Raw genomic sequence first — 18,264 nt, forward strand, 5'->3', positions numbered from 1 at the left:
CATAGGACATTTGTCAGCTGTGGCAACTGCACTGCCCTGGCTATTTAAACACTATTGTTGGAAGTATTTTATGTTTGAGGGGACCTTAATACAAATCTGTCAGAAGCAGATACCAGAGTACGTGTCTGAAAGACCAGGGTGGGACAGGGCACGTATACACCAGGCATGGTTTGAGGGTACCAAGGCATTTCCATTATGGGGGTCTCTGGGTGACCTAAATTCTGCATGTTCCTTTGAAGATACATTTTGGATAGGGGAAGATCTTTGACTGACAGAGTATGCCACAGCAGTAGCAGTTTAAAAACCCCCAACCATCTAACCCTCCAACAAACAACCTGCTTGTGGAAAAAAAGAGCATCTCCCCCCCGCCAAATATTTATTTTTTACAATGTTTTTGAGATTACTATTTTTTAAGTCTTGGCAGGTAAGGCCTGGGCCACGTTCAGGTCATCGTGCAGAACAGGTGCAGAACACCCCAAAGCACCTCACAAACCACAACAGACAAGAGGTCCTCAGGGTGTATCAGCCCATGAATGACTGGGACCAATATTCAGGTACCCACAGATATTGCTCCTGCCCTGACCCAGAAACCATCTCAGAAACTCCAGGAAGGGAAAAGACCTGAATGGAGACATCAATCCCTCTGAAAATGGACTCAGCACCCTCTTTCCATGTATTTGCCCACGCTCAGCAGGCTGGCTGGAAGCCTTGCAGTTTGCATTTAGAAACCAATAGCCAGGATCTGCCAACTGAACTTAACAGGTTTGGCAGACACAGAGTTTCAGTTGCAGGACTCCTGGATCACAGCTCTGAGGAACAAAAGTCTAACTGTATCTCTGAGCATTTCTTCTCTCAGCAGCTTCCCTTCTTGGTGCATTTTCTTTCTGTACAGAAACTTCCAGGGTTTCCTCCTCCAGGGGAAACCTTTAATTCTTCAGGCCAGTGGGGAGTGCTGAGGTCCTAAGATAGCTAAAGCTAGAACAGAAAACATCTCCCCATTTTCATTCCCCCTTTCACCTGCTCTTTCTCATCCCCTTGCTTTTCCAGCTCAACCACCCATCATTCAAACGCACAGCAGTTCCTCTACCCTGTCCTTCTCTTCCACACCAACTGTCCAGCCATTTTGGAGAGTGTGGCCTTCGTGTCACCAAAGTAACTCCCAGAAAGAACATGACACTGCCAACAAGACCAAGAAATGTTCCAGAAGAGATCCCCAAGGGCTGCCAGACCCTAAGCCACATAGTTCGGCACTCGGCCCTCAGCATGCATAGTCTCTGACCCCCAGTTCCTTTTGTGTTAGCCTGGGAGCAGGAGAGTGGGTGCTGACAGTTTCTCTCTTGGCTTTGGGCGGGCCAGGGTGCCTTTCAGCTGCACTTGCAGGATTTCACCACCATGTTGGACAGCTGCTCCACTTTGGGGGTCCTCCCGACATAGTACAAGATAGTGAGTGGCTCCAGGTCCTGGGGGACACAGCAGGGCGAAGCGGATGCCTCAGGGTTCAGAGTGTTGTATAAGCCCAGCACCTGCAGAGATGAAGTAAATGTGGTGACAAAGTCAGGAACACATTTAAGTGGTTGAGGACAGGAAGGGACAGCAAAGCCAACAGGCCTCTACGTGCTTGGGCTGTGCTCATCAGAGGGTATTTCCCTGGGGCAAGTAGTCCCCTGTCACTTCCCGATTACAGCCTGCTTCTAAGGGGACTCACCTGCCCTGGCCTGATGCCTAAGGGTTGAAGGAGTGCAAGTAGTCATCTCCTTTCATCTCTAATTTCGTATGGTGTCTAATCACAATTTTTGCTTTTAACAAGACTGGGTTCCATTAAAGAAACTCAGAGAAAGAACATGAATGCTGCTTATTTCAACCAACATCTCTGGATAGTACAGCTGGATGCCAATCCTCTGGAGTATCCGCAAATCCCTCCCAGCTTTGAATGGTCTGATGCTTTCTCCCTACACTGTGTCCTCTAAGTCATTACACTATAATGCTGGAGCCAGGACAGTGTCCTGTGGGACCCCACTGGATTCCTCCTCCCAGCTGGCCCCAGCCCACAGATGACTGTACACTTCAGCCATGTAACCGCTACAGAATAGTTGCCACGTTCTTGCCAGAGGTGGCCACTTCTCAGTGGTAAGCAACTTCTTGAGTTGCAGGGCCAAACCATGATCTCACCTGCACTGCTGTGGTCTGATTAATGCATATCTGGTATAAACAACAGGGTCTGGCACATTGGTTTTTAACTACTTTACAGTCTTTGGGCTGAGAGATGCTAAGGAATCATCCTGTTCTGTCATCCAGATCCATGTAATCGCAGTCGTTCTGTTACAAGCTCTCTGGGTTACCAAGCAAAGTACCCCTGGCTGTACCAGAGGGGTACCATGTGCTCCAGGGCTGCTCTACTCAACAGAGACAGTAGATAAAACAGACTGGTGAGAAATCTTCTTTTCACCATGTTTTTTCTAGGTGTTGCTGGCAAGCTGTCTGCAGCTACATTGTTCTAAAAGTTTCTTGGATCACTCAACTGACCTTGATGCTTGATTGTTTCCTTTCTCGCTCAAGAAAAGAACATTAGGAACCATTCTAAAATCTCCTTTCTCTCACACTGATTCAGTCCAGTTATCTCCTAGAGAGCTCCTCAGGACAACCAGATGGTAAAGCAACATGCCCATTACCCTTTCAAAGCTGTTCATTCCCCTGCTTTGTCTTGTGCTTAATGCCCAGCATCTGTTCACTCCTTCATTCCCACAGATCAACTGTTCCCACTGGTATTAGTCCTTGAGCTTCAGCGAGCCTTGCTGCTGTGCAGACTCTCAAGCCGTCAAGAAAATGTTAGCATCTTTTCTGCAACATCATCTTTACCTAGTTATCTGTTCTTTAGCCGAACCGGCTTTTTCCAGTAACTTTTTAGTGAAGCCTGAAGCTAAGCTCCCAGTGAGCTGTTGCAGTCTGCACTGCTGCCTTTTCTGTGGACAGAAGCGCAGGGTTTTTCCTCTGGCTTTTCGTACCTCAGCGATGAACTACCGGCTCCTAGTACTTCTCCTGTGCTTGTGCTTTTCTATTGCTTTGATTTTCTTCCACTCCAGACAGCAGCCAGGCTCAGGTGGTATTCTTCCCAAAGACTGCCTAGTGTACTCATGTTAAACAGAGGTAATGCGCGAGTTACCTAAAGACGTTTACTTTCTGTTAAGTTTTACTTGTGAATCTCACTGCCTAGTAGGTTCCTCCCTGCCATAGTTCAAGTGGGATTTATACAGCTGGAAAGGATGCCTGTGCAGAAAGGGAGAGTTCGCTGCATGGCTGTATTGACTTCTGGACATGGACGTGGATTTCCCTTCACTTTTGGGCTACAGCTGCCCCTGTGGTAGCAGATGGCAACTGCGTGCCATAGCACAACAGTTTTGCATGACAGCATGGCACACAGCGCAGGAAAATCCTCTGTCCAGTGCAAACTGCAGGAGACATTTAGGCAGAAGATAATTACCAGAGTTGACATTTGATGTGAACAATTCAGTTAACGCTCTGGCCATTACCAAATAAGTACCCTAAAACCATTGGTCCTGCTGTTTCACATCTTATCCAAGAGACAGCATCCTCCTCCTCCCTCCTCAACATTTGGCTGGAAATACGGACTTGGTATTGAGTCCAAAGGAAGCACATTTTCCCTGCTGAACCACCTGGCCTCTTTTCTGCAGTTTTCTTGGACGGCTTTTTTACAAGTATTGACCTGAACTGCTTTTGCTGCTTTGAAGTGACCGAACGTTGATGAGACTTAGGGAGGAAGGGGGAGTCACAGCCACAAGCCCTGACAGGACAATGTAATGGATGTACCGTGCTGTGAGTGGTGTCTGCGCTGCGGAGGTACGGACAAGGGCCCGAACAGAAGTTAGCGAAGTAGCCCTTAGGCTCGTGGACCCATTTCCAGCCAAGGTCCTGTCGGAAGTCGATGTACAGAGGACGCACGCAGCAGTTCTCCTCCAGGTTCCTGAAACACAGCATCGAAACACAGCGAATCTGAAGAGGGGCCTTAGACGCGATGGTGTGACGCAGCTTTCTGAGCAGGACTATTACCGGCAGTGCTCTGTGCGACGTGGTGTCTGCCTGCACCAGGTGCGGAGCAGTGGCACAGGCGAGCAGTGGTGGGCAGCTCAGCAGCCTGGGGCTGTTTGTGCCTGCCGGCAGGCAGCTTACCCACTGGCCCAGGGAGGCAGCACCCCACCTGTCCACAGCAGCACCCAGCTGCTCTGTGGCACCTGGAGCTAGCAGGGGGCTGCCACCGGTCCCTGCTCCAGGTAGCCGCTTGCAAGTCTCCCCCTAGCCAGTGGCTCAGCCAGAAGCACATAGTGACTCTGCTGAGCTGGCCAGCACCCTCTTCTTGGACACCAGAAGGAGCAGCTGGCTAAGCTCTGCATGTCACGTGGCCTCTGTGGCACCATGGTGACCCACACCCCCCTCAGAGGGCTCTGTCCTTCCCCGTGGCATGGTGTCTCACCATGCTTGCCCACCTCAGCCACGGGACCTGGTCACCCCAGGCAGGATTCTCACCGGAAACAATAGTTGGTGTCCAGGGCCCGTTTCTTTCTCTGGCCTCCCAATGCTGGGCTCTCCAGCCGATGTGGGGGTAACATCATCAAGATGAGGTGGGGATTATGCAAGTCTTTCTGCTTCTTCAGGCGCCCCAAGTCCCCACGGCCATAGTCATCCTCACTGTCAATGCCTTCAGAAAAAACAGGATCCCCAAAGAAGAAATCAGCATGGAAGTGGAGGATGCAGCAAGACTTTTCCTTTAAAACCCTCATGCCTGCCCTCGAACCAGGGTGAAAAGGATTCAGGCACCACGTCCACTTCCTCTGGGCCTTCTTCCCTCACAGGGACCCCCGTGCTCCTGGTGAATGTGACTGCTGCAGGCCTGAAATAGAGGCTTGTGGGCCACCTGTTTTACCATTTGCAAACTGCTGGTGGGGCCGTTAATCCATCCCACTCACTCCTGGCTTCGGTCCCAGGACAGGCAGGAAGATGAATGGTTTAAAGAAGATGTCAGATCATTGGCACTCTGCAGAACAGCCTCAGAAACGGAGCCTGTGGGGGCCAGTGGCTGCAGCCCAGGGCTGCAAGCCAGGAGGTTCCTAGTTCTTAGGCCAGCCAAGCCACTGACTCGCTGGGCCACCTCACACAGGATGCCTGACTTCCTTGTGTTTCAGTCACCCTAACTGGAAAGCAGAGCCTCCGTGGAAATCTGAGAAGGCATCAAGCTGAACTTCCCAGAGAGACACTGAAATACAAAATTATTTCTTTCTGCAGACACTCGTGCAAACCCCCACCCAGCCTGTACTTACTTTCTTCCATTTCTAACCTATGTGCAAAGTGGATATACCCACATAATCAACACGCAAACCCAGATATGTATGCTTTAAGATGAATGTTATGCAACGTAAAATGCTCAAATGTGCAAAGCACGACCTCGTTTTTTCTTTAGATATTCCAGGCTTCCCCAGCAGCCTCCCCTAACCCAGCTCTTTATCACCTTTGAACTTGATCTCCAAGACCTCGTGCAAATTCTCCAAGATGTCCCCATTGGGTTGAAAAGTATGGCACGGACAGTGTATGCTAATTTCCAAGCCAAGGTTGGACTCTGCAAAGAAGAGAACTCTGTGAGACAGTCTTCCTCAGCTGGGACAACTCCTGGCATGGGGAAGTTTCACTGAGGACATGTACTGTGATAACTGCTAGACTGTGCGTTGACAGACTCAAAGTCAGGGATGCTATCAGAGTTGGGGAACAGAAGCTGCCTTGGAAAGAAGAATGGGAAGCAGAATCTTGTGGCTTCACCTGTGCCAAAAGCCTTGCTCTTGCTAAAGGGAGCTTCCTGGGCAGGTGAGGAGGGTGCTCCAGGTTATGTTTTTTGGGCAGTTCAGCATCCAAAAGCATTTGTGAGCTTCAAAGAGCTCCATTGGAAAACAAGTATTTTTAAGAGCTGGCTTGCAGCGTCTGTGTTAAACCAGTTTTGCCATCCTCAGTACCTGTCTGCTATCTGGCTTCTGGTTAGTGTCTGAAGCAGAGATCTGAAAATGAGCAAGTTGGATGTGGACAAGTAATTTCACTGCAAGCATTTTTCTCAGCAGCTGCAACCTCCTGTTTTGTTGAACTGCTAGCAGTCTAAGTCACACAGACTTTCCAGAGGCAAGTCTATTTTCATAACTTCCTGGACCAGTCATGCTGTGTGGGCCTGACTAAGGGAATACAAGACTCTTATGAAAGATACTTTTTTATGTTGTGCCATGAATTAAAACATCTGGCTCCCCAGGGCATTGACAAGGTGCCCAGCACCTTTTTTCCTAGGCACTGTACACTCTGTGATGTCTTGTCAGCTAGTGTGTCTGCCCAGAGCTCACTGCAGTTCCAGCCCTGAACTCCAGCCATCAGGACACAACTTAGATTGCTTGAAAAAGGAGGAGCCTGCAAGTTCGCAGCTTACCCTTCCAGCGAGCGGCTGCTTGCCAGTACCTGCATTCCAGTTTTCAGTGGCACCTAGCTTCTATCTGTGAGGCCAATCCAGCTGTGAGTCACGGTGCCTGTGTTCCAGCTGTGAATGGGGTCAGTGTTCTTGCTGGGAGCTGCCCCATAACTATCTGTTGGGCTGCCCGGTGGTGGCAGAGGTATGTTCGCTGCAGAGCTGAAGCCTCCATCTGTCTAGGTGTGTCAGCCTCTGGTATTTCCTTACCTTTATACCTGACAAGCTGTAAACTGTTACGGAAACCAGGATCCTTGCTGGTTTTTTCCCCCTACTAGATTTGCTCTGCTCCACAGGAAAATTAAACCAGGACAATCCTCATTTTATATGTATTACAGATGATAGTTTAGACAAGCAGAGGGGTGCCCTCTGGGCTTAGAACTGAAGAACGAAAAACGTTCCAGCATCTCTCATTGAAAACAATTTCCTCCTCCAGAGGATGAATCCTCATTCTGACTCAGCCCACAGAGCTACACAGTGGGGACTCCAGGACAGAGCTAGGAATCTAGCAAACGTCACACACTGAGGTAGCTCTCTGGGGGAAGGCTTGTTCTCACACTGAAAGCAGCTGTCCTCTACGTGACCCAGGCTCCCGCAAGAAGGGGAGCAGAGAGATACTCCTGTCAACATTGATCCACGCTGCTACAGATGCTTTGACACCCGATCCAGCTAAGACCCCTACCTCTGTGCAGAAGCCACTCACGCACAGTCTCGGTGACATCAAAGGACAGCCACTCAGGGGAGCCTCGTGTCTGCACGTTTCTGCCACTGAGGTAGCGCTGCTTTGCTATGTGCTCATCCGGCCGAAGGATCTGCGTCAGAAGGAGTGAGTGGTAGAGAGAATCAGCCAGTGCCGTGCATAAGGAAGGGACAGCCTTGGCTCTTTTTTCTTTCACAGCTTGCTAAAAACTAATTCAGAAGGCTGGCCCCAGTGAATGAGACACCAGGAATACCCTGGCACAGGTGAGAAGGATGTGCTTCACAACCAACCTGAGCTCCAGAGATCTGCACAACACTTATTTCTGTGTCCTAAGCAGCCCACCTCCCTCAATTCATCCTCATTTTGGGGCACATATCCAGAGGCAGAAGCACACAGCGATTGATCTAATGGGTGGGGTTTGATTCCGTATACACCTGTGGGATGTGGGTCTGGATTTCAGAGTAGAACCAGCAGTAGGCAACAAGAGTATCTTGCCACAGGTCCCTTGCCCAGCAAGCCTGCTGAGTCCTACACTGTGGTATTTTCAAGTGTCCGATGCTCTTCAGCTTCTATCACAACACAGCAGGGCTGATCAGGTTTGGAGACCTCTCCCCCTGCTCTGGCATCTCTTCCCACTTCCAGACAAACCGCCACAGCCTGTGCAAGGTGTTCCTTCCTGCAGGAGCTTCACTCCACAGAGCACTGAACCTACGGAGAAGCTCTGGGAGGGATTGCCTCCTTGTCAGTTGTGTCATCTGGTGGACAATTGCTCTGACCTTTGAAGCTGAATTCCAGGAAGTTCTCAAGAGCTACCAGCCACAGGGCAGTTTTACCTGCACCCTTACTGCAAAGTGGACAGACACCAGCCTGTGGGAATGTGCTGCCTGGACGCTAAACTGTACAATTAGCTGGATGGTCCAGCCCAGCCTAAGACCACTTCCAAACCCGAACCAGACCTTGTTCTGCCAGGGGAGTCCATAGCTTCAAACCAAACTCCAGAGAAGTACCTGAATTAACAGTGCCATGAATTGTGCCCCTGAGGAACTGCTGCTGAAGGGAACGTTGAAAGCAAGCATTATTTTTCCAGTAAGTCTGCAACAAGATAGAGAGCTCCACCCGTTGGATTAGCACCAACTGCACTGCGACAGTCAAAGGAACAAAACTGCTAAGGGACCTAGGCATGCGGACGTGACAGGAGGGTCAGGGCTGCTGCACCGGTGAGGAGCTCCCCTTCCCAGTGCAGTGAAGAGCTGCGGTGGGCACCATGCCAGGGTGCTCAGAGCAGCCAGCCCATGTGATTGGGGAAAGGACAGCACCACACCGTAAAAAGAAAAAGTAGGTGACTATCACTGCATACGCTGGAAGAAGCCTGGGCTACAGCATGGGACTTCTCTCTCTCTTCTGTGGCCCAGCACGTCCCAGTTGAGGGAACCATTAAGGAGCTAAGCTATTCTGGGCTCAGGCACAGGGGAAGGTGGGAAGAATACTCACCTGGAAGAGCTCGATGCGCTGCTCACTGCGTTTGGAGCTCGGATTGGGCACACGCAGCACCCGAAACTCGGCCCGGAACAAGTTGGTGCTGTTCTTCTCTGCTGAGGACACATTGAAGCGGAACACGTTGGAGGTGACACCTTTTGGACAAATGCCCAGCTCATCTAGGAGAAAGAAAGATGGAAAGGTGGAGAACCATAGGTCAGAGGGGTGGGATCTCAAATAAATACCATTTCAGAAAGAGCTTTCCAGCAGAGGCCTGTCACTCAAACATCTCGCCACCTGTGAAGCATGGCTACCTAGCTAACACAGGATGAATTCCCTCAAACTTGGTCTTCATTGCAACTTTTTGCAACATCTTCCCCCTACTGCCACTGATACATTTCAATGCCACAAGCCAGAGAAACAGTAGAGATCAACCACAGTATTTTTAATATTATCTCTTCTAACTCTGCTCATCAAATGTTGCTAATGGTCGTGAGTCTGCTGCATCCAAAATGACAACCCCAGCCAAGGCAATGGGGCAACCCCCCTGCAGCTAGTGGGGCCCATTCCCAGTAGCAACGATGGTGTGGCTCTGCTTATGCTGGAGATAAGAAGCCACAGAGGAGGTGATCCTGTTGTCACTGAATCTTAATTTTACAAACCTTGACATTGTCTCCTAGAATGAAAGCCAGCCAAGCATCCACAAAGCATGAGGTGTGGAAGACTTTTTGGGGCAGTTACTATTCAGTGTATGTTGAAAGAACTGGGGTTTAAGATAGGTCTCACTCCTAAACTGGAGAAGGAACTAATGAATAGTACTAGATACAGGGTTCTTCAAGGACAAAGCAGTATGCTGAGCAGCCTGCGGAAATCAGACACAGGAGCAGAAAATAACGCAGCAATTCTCTGCCTTGATGTGTGCCTGCTGAACAGAAAAATCCATTTCATAGATGCCCTGGAAGAGAGTAGGTAAAAGCTAGGAGGTCCAAAACAAACACCCTCAAGAGAAAACAAGCCTTTCTCCAATAGAACCATTTTGGTCCCATGGAAAAGTCTTTGTCGTTGCTGTTGTTCCTCTCCTATTGACCTCTGTTAGCCTTCAGGGATCTAGCATCATTAAGGCTTCCTGCAGACAAGGCACAGCAGCTCCTGCTGTATGACCGCGTGCAGGTTTGTTGGCAGCCCTACAGAGCCTCTTGTGTGACCTCTGACTGTTGTCCAATGCAACACGGAGCTCTCATGTCAGCTGATATTTAAGTCTGTTTTAAACAAAAAAAGAAACAGAAAGAAAAACTATCACCTGTGCCCAGCCAGCGCGCCAGGCTGTGACAAACAGGCTGGCAGCCCTAGCTGAAGCAACCTTCAAGTTACATTCCCGGAGTTGGCCCCTCTCCACACCACCACCACTGTCTCCCCAGGGAAGCAGCTTCTGAAGATGTTTCAGCGCCTGAGCACAGAGGTTCACCTCCCGTGCCAAATTCTGCTTTGAGCAACACTGATGCACTTCCAGAGTCATGTCCATGAAGATGAAGGTCTTCCTCTTGTGCTACAATCAGATTCAGCAAGCAGCAGCCTGCCGGCTTACAAGGATGTGTTCTTAGGGTGCTAAAGTTTTACTCAATAAGCTAATGACAAGATGCTTATGCTGGGCTTTAATTGGAGGGGGGTTTGTCATTTTTACAACTGGAACAGCTTTTCCACACAGGCGAGTCTCTGGCAGCTGTTGAAGGGATGGATGTTTGAACAGTAATCCCAGGACAGCAGACCCCATTGCATCCATGAGCTGCTACGCTCAGCACAACCGCACAGAGAGCACACCGGGGCATGTGAGAACACCCGCTGTGGTGACTCCAGCACCGTGACCAGTCCTAGGTTTTATGCCACAGAAAAGCACAGCAGAAAACCCAAGCTCTGATCTCATTAAATGCCTGCCCAAAGGCATCTTCCCAGCTGAAGTCTAACGCTGATAACTGTTCTGTGTCCTAGACCCAGGCAGATACTGTTTTAATACCCCCTTAAGCTGTTTGGCACTCCTAGCCCTATTAATAGTGCTGTTAAACAGCCTGCCCTTCCATTTCAGACCTGGCTGCCTGTCCACGAGGGGTGTCCCAGTCATCATCAGAGTCACCTTTCTAGATCAGACCAGCGGTCAGTCTAGCCCAGTATCTGCTTCCAAAAGTAATGCTTTATCTGACCAGCTGTTAAGAGACTGTAGATCTGGTCCTACAGCACAGATAAGACAAAGTAATTTACTGTTTATTCTTAAGCTTTTTGGCAAGCTAGGCAGCCATGGCGGTAAGAGATCACCATCTACTGTATTTTGCCTGCTGTCCCCACATTGCCTTCTACCTATTTACTTCACGAGCAAGGTACTAGTGTCTTGGGAGACCTTCCTAGTGGCACCAGGAATAGCTGTTTTCCCTAAGAAATTGTTTCACGTTCCCTTTGTACGCTGGGAACAAGCCCTCTGTGATGGGGAGATCAAGCTGCGTTGGGTGTTTCACTCTGAACACCGTGAGGTTGGAACCTGCTCCTCATAGCGTGGTGTCCAGGGTACAGGTCTCACTCCCAGGAAGCCGACTCTCATGGGGTAAAGAACTTTTTGCAAGAGGTCACAGGCAAAAGAGGCGAGGTGATTTTTCAGGCAACTTGGTCCAGTCCCAGGCTCAAGTGTATTAACCACACTGGAATCCAGACGTGTCCCAACTACCAGCACAGAACAAAGCCTGGAGGCAATATTCCTGCAAGCTCTTCCAGTCAGCACTCAGTGGCTGTAAGCAAGCCTGGAGACAGGAAACCTGTGATGCCCTGTGCGCCCATGCCACGCTATGTCTGACACGACAGGACCTACCCTCACGATTGGACCCTGCTATAACGGTGCAGCCCAGAGCTGTTGACTGCACAAACAACAAGCCCAGCAGCCTCTTAGCGCAGACGATGTGATACGCGGAGCAGGTTCTTTTGGGAGCTTCCCTCTTCCTCTGCTCTCAGCGAGGTGCAGGTTCTCCACGTGCTGCTGTTGATACACAGGTGGTGTTTCTGGCAAGCCCCAAGAAGGCTGATGTCTGCGTGGTTAGAGTCTGATGTCAAGGAAGGGCAGGTGGTCTGCAAGAAGGTACCACTTCACTCTGTATGAGACTATTGGTACTTCAAGATGTTTCATGCAAAAGCTGCGTAACTTTGGAGAAAAAAAATTGATCCTTCTGGAACTCTGCAGGCGGCAGGTTTGGAGGGAAGAGACGCTTGGCCCATGGCTTTAATTGCCTTGTCTCTCAAGCTGGCTTGGAAAATGGCATCTGGTTTTCCTCAGGAAAGTAAGCAGAGCTGTTTGCAGGATCGTTGCAGATGCTCTCTGAGCTTGAACCAAGTCAGTGCTCAAGGGAGCCACATCCCCCATGAGTTACAGGAGACCCCTGAAGTGAATGGCCAGTTGAGAGCAAGTTATTCTCTGGAAGAAAGGCCCCTACGATTCAGGCAATGTCGCTGAGAGGCACAGCAGAAAGACCATTCTGTGAGTCACCAAACAGCTCAGAGCAGGAATGGGGAACCTGGACCTGAATATCCTTCCTTCCTAGAAGGATGGGGCTTTCCCAGCTGTTATTTGTGTTCTTCAGCTCTCCTCACTTTTGGGCCTTAAGTCTTTGAGAAGGATTTCTCTGAGCTAGCGAGCCGCTTGACTAATAGTTTGGAGCTAGAACAGTGCGTGTGTGTGCGCACACACTTCAGACTTGTCCGTATCATCCTTGCAGTTCCCTCAATGGAGCAGTCCTCCCCTTCCCCCCTCCAAGAGGAGACTGGCTTTGGCTCAGAGTGTGCTCTGAGATCACCACCTGGCACAGCGACAGAGTCATGGGAAAGTTGAACATCAGCCACTTCTGAAGACACAGGGCCAAATGCAGCCATGGTGTAAGCGATGAAACTCCCCAGGTTTCAGAAGGAGCACATGTCTTCACACCACGGCCTGTCTGGAGCTAGTCTCTCCCAGTGTGACCCAGTTCCAAAGTCCCTCTTTCTCTGGGTGGTGGCATCTACACTGCCCACTCCCAGGAATTCAATCTCAGCACTACTTGGTCTTTTGAACCCACTGCTCAGCACCTTCCCCTAGTGTCCTACAGGGTCAAGGGACAGGTTCATTCATTTCCATAGGAATTTTTCCCAACCCACAGTTCCTCCTCACTGCTCCTTCTCATGCACCACATGTCTTCATTCCTCTTTCCCCTCTATTCGTCCAAATCCACTCCTCTGACTTCATTTCCCACTGTTGTGCTTTCCCAGTTTCCTTCCCCAAAACACACCAGTTCATCAGGTGGCTGTACTATTTTGCACAGACACTTGATTTCCCCATCTATTTTTAGAATTTCACAAACAACGCTTCGGTAGGTCAAAAATGTTGAAATAACAGGGTAAGCTGCTATACCCTGTCCACTTTCTGTTCCTCGAGCCTTGGTGTCTCCTGAGGAAGAGCTAATCATATAACCATATGGAGCGCAGTCTGCTAGAGATTAAGTGAAATTTGTTGCATTACCACGCTGTAGCTCTTATTCCAGCTCATCATATGTCAAGATTAACATAAACCTGGCAGAGTAACTGCATTCTGAGGCTGCCTGCACCAAGTCACAGCTCCTCCCCAAAACTGCTGGTGTTCAAATCGTGTCCCCAGGACCGCGCTACATCACAGGAGGACACCCTGGCTGGTGCTGTGACTGCATGCCCACGACCATCTTCCAATCCTAAGGAATCCCAAGCACAGACAGAAAGAATTGCTGGTGCCTACATGTGCTCAGCATCTGCAATCTGCTTGGGGTTCATGTCTGCTCAGTCTCTGTCTTTGCATCTGCATCTGCTCAGCTTCTGCACCTGAATCTGTTTAGCAACCGCATCTGGGCCGGCTCATGATCTGCTCCGCACCTGCTCAACATCTGTCACGTTTCCTCTGTGCCCACGTTCCCTCGAGGGGTGCCCTTCACATCACTGTCTGCTTTGCACCTGCTCAGCATCCCTGTCATCTCCCACTCGCCCTCCGACCCCCGCCACTCTCCGAGCGACACCCCCGGCAGCATCACTCGGACACCGCCCCGCCACCTTCGCTGGGCCCAGTGCGGGTGCCGCACAGGTTGCCCGTCTCTCTGCGGCAGGCGCCGGGGCTTACAGCAGGGAGGAGCCCGTCTACCTGCCCGTCACCCAGCGCCGAGCCCGGGCGCGCAGCGCTCTCCCCGAGCCGCCCCGCCGTGTCGGGGCTCCGGCCGCCGGCCCGGCTCGCCGCTCCCGGCGGGGACCCCGCAACCCGCCGCCGCCAGCGCCCACCTCCTCCACCTGCAGCGAGGCCGCCCCGTCGGTGCGCCCGGTGCTCCCCGCCCCCCCCCGCCCCGGCCCCCGGCCCCGCTCGCCCCCGCCGCACGCGCAGACGCGCCCCACGCCCGGCGGCCCCCTCCCGCCCGCGCGCGCCCGCCCCGCCGGGAAAGCGGCCCCTCCCGCGGGGAGGGGGGGGGGAGGGGGGGGCAGCGCCCCCCGTCCTCCGCGCCCGGGATCCCGGGCAGCCGGCCCCGCGGGCGCGGCACCCCGGCCGGCACGGGGGGGGGCCCGGCACTTACTGTGCTCGGGGAGGCCCTGGATCATGTCAAATTTGTGGATCTCTTTGGCATAGTATTCGGACTCGGTGTTGTCCTGCGAGCAGCTCTCCTCCTTCTCCTCCTCCATCTCCTCCAGCAGCTCCCGGGTGCTGTTATAGAGGGCCAGGATCTGGTAGGGCACATGGGCCGGCCCCACGGTCTCCGGGGGGCTGGTGAGCCGCAGCTTGCTCAGGATCTGCCCCCGGATGGCTTCCACCCGCTTCTTCTTGATGTGGTCCAGGTCCAAGGTGGTGCAGGAGGACAGCGAGAGGCTCACGGTGGCGAAGCTCAGCAGGGAGAGCAGCACCAGAGCCCTTTGCACGTACATCTTCATGTGCGAGGGGGCGGCGGCGGCCCCCGGGAGAGACCCCCGGGCGGCGGCGAGCGGGCGCGGGGGACCGGGCGGTGTGCTGGCGGCAGCCTCCCCAGATCCCGCAGGCTGAGGCTTGGCGAGGAGGTGCATGAACTCACTGCGCCGTGCGCGACTCAGGACTTCCAGGAAGAGCTGGCAGCGCTCCGCAAGGAGAAGCGGCAGGCGCCGTGCCTCGCCGCGCCGGGCTCCTTCCCCATGCGCCGCCCCGCGTCCCGCGGAGCCGGGGGCGCCCCGCCGCGCCGCGCCGCCGCACGTGTCAGCGGCCCGCACCGCCCCGCCGCCGCGGGGGGAGCGCGGCGCCCGCCCCTCTCGCTGCACCATTCATGCCCCCGCCGGGCTCCGCGCCCTACATCGCCCGCTGCCCGGCCCCCGCCGGCCGGCACCGCGGCACCGCGCCGCTCCCCGCCCGGCCGGCGGCACAGCCGGCACCGCGGGCTGCGCTGGCCGCCGTGCCCTGCCCCGCACCGCACCGGCGCCGCGCCGCGCCGCCCCTCCCGCGCACACTGCCGCCGCCTCGGCCCCGCCGCTGAAATTTTATACCTCCCTCCCATGACGTGCCCGGGACGGGGCTCGGGCGGGGGAGGGAGCTCCAAGCCCGGCCTTCGCCCGCAGCACCGCGCTAATGGCTTCAGCAGCAGCGCAGCCGCCGCCCGCCCTCCGCCGCTCCCCCGCCGTCTCTAGCCGCCCCCCCCCCCCGCCCCCCCCGCCCCCCGCGCTGCCGCCGGCGCCGGGCCCCTCGCGCCCCGGGGCCGGGCCCCTCCGCGGCGGGGCGGCCCCGCGCGCCCTCCGACGTGGCCGCCGCACCGCGGACAGCGGCGGCGCGCGGGCGCCCCCTGCTGGCGCCGGCCGGGCAGCGGCGGCGCGGGGCGGCCGGGGCTGTGGCGGGGGTCTGCTGCGCGCTGGCGGGCGGCGCGGGGAGGCCCCTCCCGCTTCCAGCTGCGAAATCGCATTAAAAGCGGCTAAAAATACCCCGAATACTTTCCTGATGTGGTTTTTTTCCGAGGGAGGCAGGGAGGGAGGCAGGGAGGGAGGCAGGGAGGGAGGCAGGGAGGGAGGGCCCCGGCGGCCGGGGGGGGCCGGGCGCCGCGCTGCGGGCGGGGGGCGGCGGGGCCCGGGCAGGCGGCGGGGCCGGCGGGCCCTGCGAGGCCCCGGGGGCAGGCGGCGGGCGGGCAGGGTGAAGCCCCGCGGCCCCGAGGGCAGGTGGGCGACCACCGGGGCGCTGAGCCCGCCGCCGCGGCAGCCCGCCCTGAGGGGACGGTGCTGCCCCGGGCGCCCGCTGCCCTCCAGGGGGCCGGGGCCACCCGCGGGAGAGGGGCCACCTGCCCCGGCCGGGCTGCGGGCCCACGACCCGGGCTCCTCTCCCGGGGTCTGGCCGCAGCCCCCTACCCTGGGCGGGCCTGTGCTCGCTGTGCCCAGGGGCTTCACCGGCAGCCGGCCCCTGCCCCAGGTGTGGTGGCCGCCCAGCCCAGTGCCCGGCCCTTCTCCCGGGCCCGCAGAGGGGCAGCCGGGGCTGGCGTAGGCGCCCGGCGGCTTCACGCCTGCCCGAAGCAGAAGCCAGCGGCCAGGCTGGGACGCAGCGGCGGGCGAGGTGGGAGCAGGGCCTGGGGGCTTCGTGCTCTGGGAGAGGTGCGCCCGGCGACTGGGGGCAGTGGGGTCCGCGGTGACTCTGTGGCTGCGCACGCTGGGCAGGGCTGCGGGGAGCGGTGGCTCAGCGGTGACACGGAGCATGGAAGAGGGTCGAGGAAATGCATGGGGCGGCTGGGGGTGCTGGGCACCTGGTGAGCCCCTTCCCTGTGGCTCTGAGGGGGTCAAAGGGTGAGCTGTGCCTGCGTCACTAGGAGGAGGAATTGGAGTTCCTTGACCGAGCAGACAAAGATGTAATGAGATCTGGTGGCTCAAAGATGATGTCAGGCTAATCACGACTTGGAGTAAGGTGCGAAGTCTGAGCACCGCTGTTAACTGTCCGTGGAATATTTTTCTGTAGATCGGCATGGATGTTTCTATAGCTCCCCAGGTGCTTCTGAAATGATTTCTGGATGCTTTTCCATTCTGGGACCTCCTCTGCCCCGCGTCAGGTTGGAGGTCACACTAAATGCGGTAGAACTGATTGCTCTGGACTTCAGTAATCCATTTGCTACAGTGCCGCATGGTGAGTTATTAGTTAAGATGGAGAGAAGTACAGGAATTATAAGAGATTATTCTAGAGTTCCCCAGTGGCTGGTCCCAGGCCCAGTTTTCATTAATGATCTTGGCACGCTGAAATAGAAGTGCTAATGAAATTGGCTGCTTATCCAAAATTGGGAGGGATTGTCGATATGGGGGAGGACTGGGATATCCTATAGGAGGGGTAGGCGATTTTGATGGCTGAAATGGTAGAAATGGGATGAAATGCAATAGCATGAAATGTAAGGTTACGTTGCTCGTGGCTGAGAGCAGACTTGTCTTTTAGGAGTTGACAGTGGGGACTTGCCGCTCGGAAATAGTAGCGGAGAAGGACGTAGTAGGTGTGGTGCTAGTTCCAGTATTGGGCCACTCATTTTCTGCTCTAGGTATTGCTCTCTCTCTGGGTTGAGAAGAGGCGGGGAAGCTCCGTGGCCTGACATGCACTGGAGCCGCCGCTGGTGGCTGCTAGCAGCCATCGCTAACAGGTTGCATGTCTTGGACGTGCTGGAATCCAGCTGGGCTGAGGGAGAGCCCGACAGGGCTACTGAACGTGTATCATAGGAAATATTTCACACTTGGCAACCCTGACTGGGGTTTGACAGTCTGAGCTGGGACTGATGTAACCCGAAAAGTGTCTGTTCTCATGGAGATCAAGACAGGCAAATGCGTGGGCCCTTTCTGCCTGTCAAAGCCCCTTCCACTTTCCAGAGGGAGGAACCTCCCGTTTGAAGCTTTGCAGTTGTCAGGAGATTTTGTCCTGGAACCTGCACAAATAACAGAATATTTACAGTTGTTTCCCTCCTCCAAAACCCCTTAGGGATGGGGTAAATGCTTTTGGGGTGCTTGGAGAAAAAAATTGCAGAAAAATCAAACTTGGGGTGCTTGGAGCTGCTCTCTTAGAGCTAGCAGTGGCGTGGAGCCGGCTATGGCAGCAGTCTTCGCCGAGTGCTTTGCTTCGCCGTGGAAGCTTAATGTTTTCAATGAATTGGCCCGCGCTGAAATCGGGAGTCTGGCTGGCCGCCTGACACGAGCACTGGGTGAGGAAGAAAGGCGCAGCGCTGTGTCACTGGTTGCTACTGGAATTGCCCTGCATCCCATAAATCCTACTGCTGCCAGAGAGCTACTGAACAAAACCTTTGGCTGCGCTGAATAAGGTGGTCATTGTTCTCTCCCACAGTAGTGCTACATGTGGGCTTTCCACCATAGCTGTAGCTTTAACTACGCATGTGTGCCCTTGCTCTAAAGGTGGTCCAGGACCAGAAGCATGTGGGAGTGCTCAAGTGTGATTGCTTTCCCAGACTCTCCCGGCTTTCTCTTGAGTAGAAGGAAGACCAGACACAAGCTCTATTCATAGGTCCAGTCAAGGAGTAATCAACAGCAAACAGCACTAGTGGGGGACCCTGTTAGTCCTATTCTGCGCGATTGGGTTTGGGTTGAA

At 54.3% G+C, this 18,264-nt stretch overlaps 1 protein-coding gene across 1 annotated transcript; it reads right to left on the minus strand.

The window, feature by feature from the left end:
* Positions 1-344: 344 nt before the first annotated feature.
* On the minus strand, positions 345-15,276 carry TGFB3 (transforming growth factor beta 3). Its single transcript, XM_005444175.4, has 7 exons — positions 14,273-15,276; positions 8,697-8,860; positions 7,188-7,317; positions 5,519-5,626; positions 4,540-4,711; positions 3,826-3,979; positions 345-1,523 (listed from the first exon to the last, which is right to left on the minus strand). Exons 1-7 carry the CDS (start codon positions 14,982-14,984, stop codon positions 1,365-1,367), a joined length of 1,599 nt encoding a protein of 532 aa, XP_005444232.2. The 5' UTR covers positions 14,985-15,276; the 3' UTR covers positions 345-1,364.
* Positions 15,277-18,264: the final 2,988 nt, after the last annotated feature.

The sequence above is a fragment of the Falco cherrug genome, chromosome 7, assembly GCF_023634085.1.
Source record: "Falco cherrug isolate bFalChe1 chromosome 7, bFalChe1.pri, whole genome shotgun sequence".
In the NCBI taxonomy this organism is placed as follows: Eukaryota; Metazoa; Chordata; class Aves; order Falconiformes; family Falconidae; genus Falco; species Falco cherrug.

What these genes read in the sequence shown, in the direction of transcription:
- TGFB3 (XM_005444175.4), bottom strand. Translation starts at nt 14,984, where the DNA reads ATGGTGCAGCGAGAGGGGCGGGCGCCGCGCTCCCCCCGCGGCGGCGGG. An exon ending in TGAGTGGCTTCTGCACAGAG is followed by an intron (nt 5,627 to 7,187) that starts GTAGGGGTCTTA and finishes TCTTCTTTGCAG; the next exon opens with AGTCCAACCTTGGCTTGGAA. An exon ending in GACACCAACTATTGTTTCCG is followed by an intron (nt 3,980 to 4,539) that starts GTGAGAATCCTG and finishes GCTGTGTTTCAG; the next exon opens with GAACCTGGAGGAGAACTGCT.